The 13,618-nt window shown below is 38.4% G+C and overlaps 2 protein-coding genes across 7 annotated transcripts in view; one reads left to right on the forward strand and one right to left on the reverse strand.

The window, feature by feature from the left end:
- On the reverse strand, window positions 1–10,226 carry LOC135105742 (TRAF3-interacting protein 1-like). Of its 3 annotated transcripts, none has more exons than XM_064014193.1 (5): window positions 10,171–10,226; window positions 7,012–7,061; window positions 5,227–5,717; window positions 3,516–3,918; window positions 1–965 (listed from the first exon to the last, which is right to left on the reverse strand). In XM_064014193.1, exons 1-5 carry the CDS (start codon window positions 10,212–10,214, stop codon window positions 325–327), a joined length of 1,629 nt encoding a protein of 542 aa, XP_063870263.1. In that variant the 5' UTR covers window positions 10,215–10,226; the 3' UTR covers window positions 1–324. The 3 variants fall into 3 exon arrangements, with proteins under 3 accessions (XP_063870263.1, XP_063870264.1, XP_063870265.1); XM_064014194.1 differs by lacking the exon at window positions 10,171–10,226 and adding an exon at window positions 9,069–9,169; XM_064014195.1 differs by lacking the exon at window positions 10,171–10,226 and adding an exon at window positions 8,808–8,965.
- LOC135105741 (ankyrin-3-like) overlaps window positions 9,680–13,618 on the forward strand; it is an 11,340-nt gene continuing 7,401 nt past the window's right edge. For 2 of the 4 annotated variants that reach the window (XR_010270988.1, XM_064014190.1), the window contains exons 1-5: window positions 9,680–10,000; window positions 11,126–11,270; window positions 11,498–11,886; window positions 12,158–12,374; window positions 12,586–12,822. Coding sequence is in view for 3 of the 4 variants with exons in the window: in XM_064014190.1 (XP_063870260.1) it covers window positions 11,183–11,270; window positions 11,498–11,886; window positions 12,158–12,374; window positions 12,586–12,822 (931 nt within the window). In the remaining variant the exon portion in view is untranslated. Of the gene's footprint in view, window positions 10,001–10,025; window positions 10,132–11,125; window positions 11,271–11,497; window positions 11,887–12,157; window positions 12,375–12,585; window positions 12,823–13,618 lie in introns of those variants that run through there. The other 2 variants (XM_064014192.1, XM_064014191.1) reach the window with 2 other exon arrangements.

Below are 13,618 nucleotides of genomic sequence, written 5' to 3' on the forward strand. Positions count from 1 at the left end.
TTCATCAGATACAATTTTTTTTAAAGAAAAATTGCAACAACTTAACACTAAGGCACAATAAATTGTACTTTATAAAAATTGTACCATATACACTCAATCCCCATGTACATCGTACACTTTTCACATTGCAGAGCACGCAAATCTGTGAATCATGCTGAAATTGCAGATCTCGCTGATGATGGTAAGACTGCTAGTGTTCATTATATTACAGTTATCAATACAGATTATTAAATACCAGTTGGAAACTTTTGGATTTATATATGATGGTTTATTCACTTACAGACAATTCTACACTGCACTGGGAACCAACATTGTCATAGTGGATCAGCTGGTGATCCTTGATGCTGCACTGGGGTGAAGGGGCTTGACAGTGGCCCTGCGGGACAGCCCCAGTCTGAGCCCAGTGCCTCTGTTTAAATTCTTTGTTCCCACAGAGGTGGCTGGGGAGCCCACAGGGTAACCACTGTTTGGGGATGTTGATAAAGGACTTCTGAATGGTGTCTTGACCAGAGAAATTGATGGGGCACCAGATGATGGGGATGATGATGAGCTGATCAAGGGTCTTTTCACCGGTTTGACACTCGCCTTCTTTGTAGCAGTTTTTGCTGGTGGTGGAGTGTGTAAGCCTGATGATGCCTTCAGTCCAGGTGATGTGGTAACCTTGGGAGAGGCAAGTGTGCTTTTAGGTGGTGGTGGTGTGGCAATGTCCTTCGGGGCAGTGTTCTCCTTGGCTATCACTGGACAGCTCCTTGGAGAGGCTGCCACATCACCTGCTTTATTTTGGCCTGTGGATTTACTGGAAGACTTTTGTGTACTATTTCTGGTTGGCTTGGTGTTCTTGGTTTTCTTTGACTCCTTTACCTTTTTCTTTTTCTTTGGTGATGGCATAAAGTCACTCCCCTCAGAGGCGTCAGACTCAGCACCCACATCATAGCCAAAGCCATCAAAATCGTCAGAGTCACTGTCTGCAGGACAACAAGAGTGAAAAAGAAGAGATCATCATCACTGCCTTGAAAGGAAAGTTCCATGCCTACATGGATCAGCCTTTGTTGCCTGATTACAGTTACCTTATCAGCAGTGTTATGTGCTTTCTGGATTCTTCCTCAAGATCTTATCCTGCTTTCTTCAGTCTACCTATTTAGCATTCTTACTTCCTCTTCAGTATCAGTAATGATACTGAAGCCACCCTCCTTTTTTTTTACATGGTCAAACTAAAACAATTAGTCTGTTCTCATCACTCTACTGATAAGCTTACTTCCAAATCTGCTTGTCAACTGCTCATTTGTTGGATATTTCTTGCTGGATCATTGTATATGTCAGCTAATCAAACTTTTTTTTTGTACATTCCAACAACCTCACATTATGTTTTCACCAGCTCAATCTTCACTTTCATGAAGCACTATATTTTTCATGCATAAACCATAGACTATCCTTCATAAGCAAGGATACTCCTCTTACTTTAAAAAGATAACTACATGTATCTGTGAATGTCTTTCAGCCAATTTAGAGTTGGCTTCTGCTTTTGTCACTATATCAGGGATACTCCCAGGCTATAAGACCTGTCTCTGTGTCGCATAAACTCATTTTCAACACCAGTCCTCTAAGTCTATGCATGATTCTTATTCCACACATGCCAAGTAAAATAGGCTATGTCTCTTGTATTGGCCATTGTGTGCATCCCTGTAAGACAGAGTAAGACATGCAGATTTTATGGAAGTACTGTAAAATGCAGAATACCTGAAAAGAATATAGAGGGATAAAGAATCTATACTGGGCACAGAAGACTTGTTTAAGAATTGATGGAGAAGGAACAGAGTGGCAGACAATTAGAAGAGGTGTCAGGTAGGGCTGTGTACTGTCACCAGATCTGTTTTCATTATATGGAGAGATGATAATGAGAAACATTAGAAAATGTGAGGGAATAAGTATTGGAGGAAGTAATATTAATAACCTGAAATATACAGATGATATGGTGTTATTTGCAGATACTAATAAAAAATTGCAAACGATCTTCAATTGAGTAAAAGAGGAAAGTGAAAATAAAGGTTTGACAATTTATATAAAAAAAAACAAAGTATACAGTAATGTCAAAAAAGGCACCAGGGCCAAGAGTGGAGTTGCGTTATAATGACCAGACGGTGGAGAGGGTGGCGAGCTTCAGCTATTTAAAAGGATTGTGACAGAAGATGTGAGATACAGTACTGAAATTAAAAGAAGAATAGGAATGGCAAAGAAAGCATTTGGTAATATTAGGAGCATGCTGACAAACAGAAAACTATCAATACAGACAAGAAAAGTTTAATCAAAACCCATGTGTGGTCAACATTGTTATACAGTGTGGAGAGTTGGACATTGTCAGTGGAGTTGGTAAAGAGATTAGAAGCAATGGAGATGTGGTTGTGGAGGAAAATGATGAAGATGCCATGGACAGCAAGAATGATGAATGAAGCAATACTGGAGATGGTGGGGGAGAGACGAGAGTTGATGAGGGTGATGAAAGGAAGACAGCCAAGGTTTTTCAGCCATGTAATGAGAAGAGAAGGGCTGGAGGATCTGATTATGACTGGAGTAGTGGAGGGAAGCAGAGGAAGAGGAAAACCAAGAGTAAAATACATAGAGGGATTACTGAAGTTTGCACAGGGAGGAATGACAGGCGGGCAGTTCATTAGAGCTGCAAGAGACAAAGATGAAAATCCATGGTTGCTGACATCCTGGAGGATATGGCACTGTGGTAAAGTAAGGTAAGGTGCATCCCTGTGCTTTCTCTATGCCTACATACATTCATCATCCACAACCTTGCTACATATTGTTCATTGCCAGTTACATATATAGACATGAGTAGTCATAATGTCTGCTTTGTTTTAATTTTAGCTTCAATCTTCAGCCTTCAATCTCTCTCAAACTCCTGACACCTCCTTTTCATCTTCCAAATGGCCAACAATTATTACCCACTCAGCTGCATTTCCTCTCCAAAGCAATCCATAAGTAAAGCCTTTCAATAATGCCTCAAGTAATGTATGCCAGTTATGTATGTCTGGTTATCAACTAAAAATCATCAATAGACTATTTTCTAAATTCAGGGATTGAATCTAATCTCTAGGTGCTGCCAGTCTGTACCTCTGAGGTTCATCTCTGGTAATGCTCTCCAAGAATAAGTGATGGTGACTTTCAACTTCTAATCTTTACATCCTGCATTCTCTTATCTCTCTCAATTCTCTCTTAAATGGGTTACATGCTGAATGAAAGCCAGTACAAAGGCCCATAACTTGAGTAACCCTGCACACACATTTTGGCTTAATGTAATGGTGGCATTTCTATAATGAATAGCACAAATTTCCTCAGAATTCATGCAATTTAATGCTATAAATTATACTGAATGCTATGTTTCTCATAAGCCAATCCTGTGACTATTATTTAACTGTGAGCCTGACAGGCCTTTCAAACTTAATGTACCGGGTGTACTGGTGGCATGCACAAAAAAAAGTGCAACAATATAAGAACAAAAAATATCTTACCTTCCTTAAACATTACAGTTTTCCTTATTCTCTTGGCAGTTTTGCCAGCTGAGGTAGAGGGCAAAGGCTCCATTGTTTCTGTGCAATCTGCTACTGCTGGTGGTGGTGTTGGATCAGGTGTGTGCTCTGCCACCTCTTCCTCCTCACACAGAGGGATACTTGGTTTCTCAGGAGCTAAGGAAGAAGCTTCAGGAGGGGCTCCAGTACTCTCAATGGGTGAGGAGCAGCCACCTCCAGCACTTTGTTCCTGAAGAGATTTGGGACTCAAGGGTGGTTGAGTTTCTTGCCTTTCCTCCAGTGCTGTTCCACCCTCTGCCACCTTGTGTTCCTCAGGTTCAGGCACACTGGGTGGGGCTTGGCTGGACTCTTCCTTGGACATTTCAAGTGCAACCTCTAATTCTCTCTGGGGAAAGAAAATAAAAGTAATAAAATAGAATAGAATATTAACAGTAAATTGAATAAAAAAATCTTTCTATCTATATATCAAACTGGCAATCCTACATGGGGTGGTCCAGACAAAGCACCACCCACTTACACACATACATATAATTCACACTCTTAGCCTTATCAGAAAAATTTAAAATAATAAAATAAACAGCATTGTAACTTCAGAAATAAAAATTCCAGTTTATTTTCAGCAACATATTAAATACCTATACATTACATATGTAGTGACTGGAAGTACAAAGATCATAAAAATTGTCTCAGGGTCTGATGATCTTTATGGTGCCAATATCTATGGCACTGTATACTTTATTCTCCCAGTCAAAGGTTCAATCCTCAACAGTGAGGGTCCCTTGTGGTGAATTTATTGCACTTTCAGATGTATTTTTCAGTTTCTATAAAGTACTCAAGGAAGGCATTACATGTGCACAATGTATTAACAATAATGTGCAATTAACATTCTATAGGAGAAGAGATTGTCATATTTAACTGCTCCCACTTATAAAAGAGGTTGTCATATTTAACTGCTCCCACTTACAAAGCCTTGACATGTGGAACACCATATCATTAGCAGCATATGAAAGGATTAAAAAGTAAATCTATCTACGAGTATATATATCAAGCCAGCAATCCCACACAGGGTGACCCACACAAAGCATCACACACACACACACACACACACACACACACACACACACACACACACACACACACACACACACACATCACTCACACTCTTAGACCCATCGGCCTCATGTGGAAAGGGATAACTTCATGGACCACCATGAGAAAAGTAAATAAATAAATAAATAAATAAATAAATAAATAAATAAACTAAAACAACACCAAACTAATGCTTCTCTAGACATTCTTTAATACATGATTTATTTTCCTCATAAACCATTTTTCGACGTCTCAACAAAAGTTCATCTAACACATTTTCATAATTCAAGACAAAAACAATTGATTACTAAAAACTCTAAACCTCCTAAAACCATCCTGTCTCACCCGAGTATGGCAATTATTCAGACTGAAAATCACAAATATATATATATATATATATATATATATATATATATATATATATATATATATATATATATATATATATATATATATATATATATATATATATATATATATATATATATATATATATATATATATATATATATATATATATATATATATATATATATATATATATATATATATATATAAGGGGCATTCCATTTCCAATACAATATACAGTAATCTGATACAGTACCTGGAAAATTTTCTCCTCCAGGCTTAATCTTGGTTTAGGGTTCCTTCTGCTGGGAGACACCAAAGGTGAGGCAGGGATGGGTGCATTTATGGCTGGCAAGTTGTGACATGTTTGGCTACCTGATGAGTCATACGTAGAGTCACTGCTTCCCTCTCCTTTGCTTGAGTGTTCTGAGCAATTATCATCTCTTCTCTCTGACCTGTGCTCTCTGTCCTTGCGTTCCCTTCTCTTCCTCTCGTCTCTCTCCTTGTCATCCCTTTTCCTGTGCCTGTCTCTGTCTTCTCGGTGCTTGTCTTTGTCTCTTCTGTGCCTATCTTTATCCTCCCGGTGTCTGTCTTTGTCTTTGTGTTTCTTGCGGTCTCTGTGCCTGTCCCTGCTGTGCTTTCTCTCCCTGTCATCTTTCTGCTCCTCCCCATCCACCTTTTCTTTTTTCTCTTTAACCTTCTCTATTTTGCTTGTGGGTGAAGGCTTGAAGTCAGCAAAATCATTCTCTGAAACAAACATAGGTATGTAATATTCTGTAAATTATTCAGAATACAAATAAATTAGAATTAAGTATGTCCTTCCTCCCTTCAAAACAAAAATAAGAATACAATATACATATACAAATACATATATGAATACAGTGGAACCTCAGTTACTGAATACCTCCCGTTTCAAACAAATCAGTTTTTGAACAAAATTATGAACTCAATATTGCTTCAGTTGTGGTACCATAATTCAGTTCCAGAACAAAGTTACTTGATTTCAAATATTAAATGACAGCAAAAAGCTGCTGTTTATTACTAATTTATGGTTTCTCTAAATATCTACTTCATTTTTATATATTTGGCAGAGAGACAGAAAGTAAGGCAGTAATTCTACCTCTGAATTGAGGTAAATGTGATCCCATTGAAAAGCCTCGATGTAAACAAACAGCTTTCGGTGCTTAGGAGTAATCCCAAGTCACCTGTGGCTCTCTCGATGACCGACAATGCCAGCACTACTGTACAACTGCATTTTTTCAGTACCTTTTCCCAGCAGCAAGATGTCTAAGTGTTATGATCACCTTCATTTTGGTATTAAGTGGGTTGCTCCTTTCTGTGTCCCTCTGTAAGGCTTCCCTCACTAGATTTGTCTAAAACAGTATCTTATGATGAGTTCTGCATCACTATGTTCATTCAATACATCCTTTCTGGATAAATAACTTGTGAGCTGGAGATGTTGTGAAGCAGCCATCTTGGCTGTGGGAGCATCTGTTATAAGCCGCTAAGACAGAGTAGGTTGGTGTCTGGGAATGGGTTAATCCTTTTTACATTGATTCTTATGAGGAAAATAGTTTTATTTTTTTTATATTTCGGATTCTGAACGGCATTCAGGAACTAATTAAGTTCAAGAACTGAGGTTACACTGTATTACAGTTTTATTTACTCTATTTTTTGGGCTTTTCAATTAAATTTACTTTCAAACTGACATCTCTGATCACCTGAACTGGAAAATTTTGTACAGCCAGATGCATTCAGCAGTCCTCTGGTTTCCCATATTTGTTAAGCACACCCATATTAATTTCTCATGATTTCAAGGATGTTCCGATACAGGGCATGGCAATTGCCCAAGGAGGCTCACTCAGTACCTCACCTGCTTTATTCAAGGTTATAAGGTATATTTTTTTAGGCCCTGGGATGAAACTGGAAAGAATATGTCTACCACATAAAACTTCTAACATACAAAGCTTACGATTATTTATTAGTAAACAGATTAAGGATATAGTTAACTGTAATATAATGAACAATCTAGCAGTCTTACCATCAACAGCGATATCTGCAATTTCAACATAATTCACAGGTTTGCGTGCTCTGTAATGTGAAAAGTTGCATTAATTTATCAGAATATGAAAAGATCTTGTCTTAATATATGCCAAATTTAGCCATCACATACATATTTTATAGCAATAAACCTTTCTATAATTCATGGTGTTCCTAATCTCTATGACACTTCCTCAATCCAATTGACCTAATAGTTTTAGTCATCTAATAAGACTGGCTGCACTAGATATGGGAACAAGGGACCCAATGTGTCTCATAGGTACATAAATCGGATTAGTGAGGGAGAACGTGCAAGATCTGCTCTAAATGAGTGGCAGGATGTATCACACTAACATTAACACAGTTTGGCGCATCATTTTGCAATTTTGTGAGTGGACTTGAAAGTGAAACTGGGAAATTGCAGGACAATCAAGCATCTTGCAGTGATAATTAGAGGAATTCAACCATATGTTTTGAAAGGAATTTCAATTAGAGAGCAAGCACATCCCAAGAAAAGAAGAAATTGAAAGCCTCAGACTGGATATGTATCAGAGAAATCTTGAATTTGTAACCATACGTGTGATGACATGTTGAGCATATCAGTAAATTATGAAGGAAAAATCTCATGGAACATCTCATAGTAGAGAATCTGATCAGACCATAGTAGTCTATCGTTTACCAACAGGAATTTAAGGGAATTTAAACTTGACAGACCATCAAAACTCAGAATACATAAGATATAATGAAATACTTGGTCCACCTAATAGGCTTGAAAATGTTAACTAGTAATTCATTATACGGTACACGACAGGTGAGGCAACATAAAATTGGGCAAAAGTTAGAAAAGGCAAGCCATGAACTGAGGAGAACAAACAGTGCACTTGAATAAATTGATAACTACAATGCCAGCTTTACAGAAATGTTATCTATATCATAGCAAGCTCATGACCATTCAAAACATAAGCTTTGCCGGAACAGGACTGATAATATTAAATGGTCTACCAACACACATCAGAAACATAACAAAATGCAATAGAGAAGTGTTCATGAGGAAACAGGATGCTTTTTTTTTTTTAATATAAGACAATAGCAAACCCTCTAATATGGCATCACCACAACAAACTTGAAAATAAAATACAGTATTATTTTAGATTTACACCATCATACTCTACAACACTGGGAATGTAATTTTTGCATACCTTACTGGATTCTAAGAAACTTTATCTTTCTGAGTTTCTGTGGGAAATCCATAGTTTTCAAAACTGACACGGCCACTTCCCCAAAAAATTCCCTAGACCCGATTTTGTAGGTTAGAGGGATAGGGGATTATAGTGTAAATCTAAAAATTTACCAAGAGGAAGAGGGATAGGGTGATTATGATGTAAATCTAAAAAAAATACCAAGAGGATGACATTACATTGGGTATTATTTTAGATTTACACTATCATACTCTACAACATTATGAATATGATTTTTACCCAAAATACCATTATATTTGAGCAAAGTTTGAGGCACTTGGTAACACTAAACAACCGAAATACATCAAGGTAAGGTACTCTCCTAATAAAAGCCAAGTGGTCTGTGAGTCTATCACAGGACGTCACTAGGCCTCTGACCGAAGATAGTGAAGATGACGAAATACAAGTAATAAAAACCGAGCAGCCACGGGTCTTAAAATAAAATACTATCACTGACGCGAACACTTTCCCAACACGTCCCCAGAGCAACTCAATATCATCCTCCACTGCCTGCCTGTGACTGACAATCCCAGAGATACTTGTCCCCGCCATTACTTACAACAGTCCCATTATTACGTACACCAGCGCCCACCATCAGACCAGATCCCGATGATGTTTCGGGGTATAACATTATCACCCCTTCATCCTTCTGTCTTTCTTGTCCTGCACCCTCACCATCACCCAGGCAAGCTGTGAAGTGACTCGAGCCAGTGTACCACAACCGCCCTACAAAATTATTTAGTTTACCTGACAGCTATGAAATCTTGGCCCTTCCTTAGTGTTTCTTTGCGGAATGACTGAAATTCAGTAAACTACTAACCTTCTCCCCGACACAACTTCCATCATGAGAGTTTACGCAGTGTTGACAAGACTACAAATACATTTTCGCGGACAAATTAAACTCAGTCAATTGAAAACTTGTTAGAATATAAAGAAATAATAAAAAAAAAAATACTGATCCTTTGGTCAAAAAATATCGTATGACAAAAATTACGTTTCTTTTCATAAGCTTTGATATAATTAATTAAGAAGACTGCATAAATATAATAACTCAAGAAACTATAGACTCTGATACCACCAAGTTCCTGTTGATGACGATGATCTTACCTGGGTAACCTTTCCTCAGGAGCCACGCACAGCAGACAGACAGATACAATAGTTCAAAAAGTCCCAAAAACAAAACTGTAGTAACTTTTATCAATAATTACCTATTCTGATGAAGCAAAAACAGAAAATTTGAGAAGTGCGTCGTTCAGTAAAAGTTATTTCACGGGTCACCTTATCTATCCATTATTGCAAGTTTACTGTGTCAGATGAATCTTCAGATGATGTGACCAGAGTCATAGTATATATAATGCAATATATGACGCTCTTGAAACTACATTTAGGCACTGATGATTCCAGTTTTGGAAACAAAAATAAAAATGGATAAGGACGTTAAGCAGAGGGCAAGTGTCGGGTTCTCGTCCTTGGCTGTAACTCTGCCCACCATCCCAGAACCCTGAAAAAAAATCTATAAGAGCTGTATACAGTAAATATAAAAATACAAATGTACGCGTAATAAGATGAGTGATGAGGCAGTAGCAGCAGAGGAGAGACATAACCAAACAGGAGAGGCGAGGCCGCGAGGAGCCGAAATATAGTGCTCCCGAAATCAAGATGTAGTGCTTCACGCCAGACTGTTTAGTAAAGGTCGCATTGATTACTCCACTGTCCCTTTACAGAACCCCGTCTTCCAGTGACACAAGTGAGGTAGGGCTTCACTTTACTCACGAAGCTCCAAGTGAAGAGTCCCTGCACCTGGGTTGTGTCTGGCCGCTAGTGGTGGTGCCCGCCTGGCTTACCTGTGGCCTGGGGGCGTTACCTGGTTGCTTAAATGTCAGGTGTTACATCCTTCAGCTTCCGGGGGTTGTCATACGTACAGATGCAAGCGAGCTGTGATGCAGGGGATGTCTTGGTGCATCATTTATTATGTGTGTGTTAGTACAGTACCTCCTCAGTCTGCCCTTCAGGGTGACACGGGGATGGCAAGGGCAGGACACCTGCTGCGAGTGTCAGATTACTCGTGGGGGCGTAATGCAATGTTTATGATCAAGGAGTTGTTTGTATGAGCTCTGCGTTGGAAAATAGAACAGTAGTGTAGGGAATTACTGCCTTCCTTGTTCCCTAGCCAAGATTTGAGAAAGTAGCAATTATATTTAGCCATAGGTGTAGTTTTAGAGTAAGGAGAGCAACTAACATCACAGTTAACTGTGATGTTAGTTACTCTCCTTGCTTGAAAACTACCTAAACTCCTTTTCCAGCCATACTTTTTTACCCTTTGCTCCATTCTGTTCTTTTTACACAGGAAAACATTTAAATACCCTTAAAAGCTTATTATACAGTGAGAGAAAAGGGAGTGTAGATGAATTTCCCAACTTATAAAGAATAAAGAAACTTGTATGAGGTAATGGAATGATATTTGTTGACAGTAACCAGATATTGTTAAGTAAGATGATAAAAAGGCATTTCCAAATTAGATCTAACAGCACTAGATAATTTCCTTTTAGATGCCATGTATTCGACATTAGAGATCTTCAGTTGGTATGAAATTTAGTTTAAAAATGCCCTTTCAATTACATTTGAGAGAAAATTGAGAGAGAAACACTGTTGACTGGTGACAGTTGCCACTCTGCTGCATGAGACTGACAGGCTCTCTTTAACTTCATTTTTCTCCATCTTATATGGATTTTTTTTTTTCAGGTGTCTAAATGTTTCTGTAAAAGTTTGGAATTGAAAAACAAAAAATAAAACCAGGAAAGAAGTCTCAGTGATAAATCCAGGTTAGATAGACAGATTCTGTGTTGCAGTAGTTCATTTCCCCTCCTCATCTTTCAGGCAGCAGGAAGTGGGTGCAAGATAGGAACCCAGGATGCAAAGGTGCAGTGACTCAAAATGGCTACTCTTGCAACTATGGCGGATATGTTGTATGAGGCTGTCAATACTGGGGATGTTGATGCAGTGATGGACTTGCTGAAAAAAGGTTAGTTTCAGTTAATTAGAAATATGAAAAATGCCAAGGGCTTTAAGTGGAGGTACTGTACCAGTGATAATTGTTTATCAGTTTATGTGAGCCTGCAAAATCTACTCTGTTTTATATATTTTTTGTGTTTATGTTTATTAGATGCAAAAATGTTCTGATGTTCTCAGATTGTTTAATATTGATATTTATCCTGAAATGCTAATGAAAATATTTGTCTTCCCCTAAAGGTGCCAATGTCAATGTCCTTCCATCATGTGGACGGACTGCCCTGGGCCGCGCAGCACAGCTGGGACATCTAGCAATTGTGTGTCTCCTCCTTGATGCTGAAAAGTTTTACACAACACCAGAGGAGGAGGATGTGGACACAGAATCACTGTTTTCATGCATCTCATCAAGTTCTAGCTCTCATGTCGGTGCAGCTCCCAGTGTGACCTCATGTGCCTCTAGAGGAAACTTACCTCAGGACCAGAAGACATCACCAACCACTGGAGCTGCAGCTTCATCTTCTTCTGTAGGCAATCTCCGTCCAGCACTTGGGGCAGCTCTTTTGAGTCCACAGGGACACAAATGTTGCTCTCCAAGTATCGATTCTGAGACATGCACATGCAGTGATGAGGTTTGTTTGAAGTCTTTCACAGCTTTATCAAGAAAGATTCATTGAAATGCACAATTTTTTTTGTGTTCTATGATATAATTAGGAACTTTAATAGCTGTAAAAGTTATGTTTACTTCAGTATTTGGATGGAAATCAAAATACTTACATTTCACTGTAATGAATGATTTTGCTCTGGAAAATAAAAAAAAAAGTAGGGAGGACTGCATTCTAGCGAACCTTCAACCAAGATGCTATTTTCATGTTGACATTGATGATTGTGCTTGCTTTTCAGTTGTGGGGTCTAGACCTTAGTGACTCGAACCAGCAAAGTGATTGGGAGGCTGGACGTTGTAAGCGAGAGCTCCCAAGTAACAATAATGAAGAAACCTCAGAAATTGATATTCAAGACCCATATACTTTGCCCATTTGTGGTCATACAACTAGTCAGTACACCTCAAGCAACATTGGTTATTACGTTTTTGAATACAGAGAAGAGGAGGAGGATACTGGTACGTTCTTTATTTACACATAGTATCAGATAACACAAAAGATGGCTTCAGTCTTAGTCTTTTGCTTTAGCTCGGTGTTTGCTTTCAAATTTGTACAAACACTTTAATACTAAAGTTAAAAGTTGGTCTCATCAAAACTGAATAGTAAGAAAAACCTGTCTGAGATGCAGGTATTGGGTATAAGTGCACTAAAAGATTATGTTATTTCCAGGTGAGTCATCAGGGCCAGTTGTCTCATCTACGGAAGACTCAGACTCTGCTATGATAGGCGAGAGACGGCACCACTACCACCCCCACCGCCAGTCCTCCTCAGTCCTGCTCCAACGCACTCTGGGACGGGGAAGGGCAAATATTGTGTCATCTGATTCAGAATTTGAAACAGAAAACAGAAGACGCAGACGTCATGCCCGCCACAACCATCGTTCTCATCGCCATGAAAGAGAGAATGGTTAGAGTGGATTTTTCTTCTTTTAAAATTATGCTTTTATTTGTATTTTTGGTGTGTTTTGGTGCTTGTTTCTGGGAATTCCATCAAGGTGGTGGACATGGCAGTCTCCTCTTACTTTTGTTTGTGCATATTATCCCTGCACTCAGTCCTTTTTCATGTCCCACCTCTCTCTCTCTCTCTCTCTCTCTCTCTCTCTCTCTCTCTCTCTCTCTCTCTCTCTCTCTCTCTCTCTCTCTCTCTCTCTCTCTCTCTCTCTCTCTCTCTCTCTCTCTCTCTCTCTCTCTCTCTCTCTCTCTCTCTCTCTCTCTCTCTCTCTCTCTCTCTCTCTCAAGTATTGTCATCATTCCACCCTCCCATCATAAAAATGCTGTTCAGGTAAATCCTCCAAAACTTGATCAGATAACATGATGTAACAAAATTTCACTTTTGTCTTGTCCTTGGCTCCAAACCATAATTTTTCCAGTTATTTCCATCTAAACAAAATAGAAAAAGTTATTTTGATCCTAAAACTTTGCTTTTGTGTTTAGAAGAATGAATTTACATTTTTGCCTTATTTCTTTATAGTATGGGTTACTATTGGTTTTCATGTCAGGTAAAGACATTTGCAAAATCAAAATTGCTTATCAAATTGCTTTTGAGATGTTGCAAATAAGTTAAAACAATGAAAGAAAGAATATAAAGTGTTCTAAAGATTTTTAATTTTAATAAGATCATTCTCGAACTGACCAGATCTAGCAAGAAATTTCTCATATTTAGAAGAATTTGCTTACATTTCAGAAATCTCAAATCTTCCAGA

Source organism: Scylla paramamosain, chromosome 12, assembly GCF_035594125.1.
Source record: "Scylla paramamosain isolate STU-SP2022 chromosome 12, ASM3559412v1, whole genome shotgun sequence".
In the NCBI taxonomy this organism is placed as follows: Eukaryota; Metazoa; Arthropoda; class Malacostraca; order Decapoda; family Portunidae; genus Scylla; species Scylla paramamosain.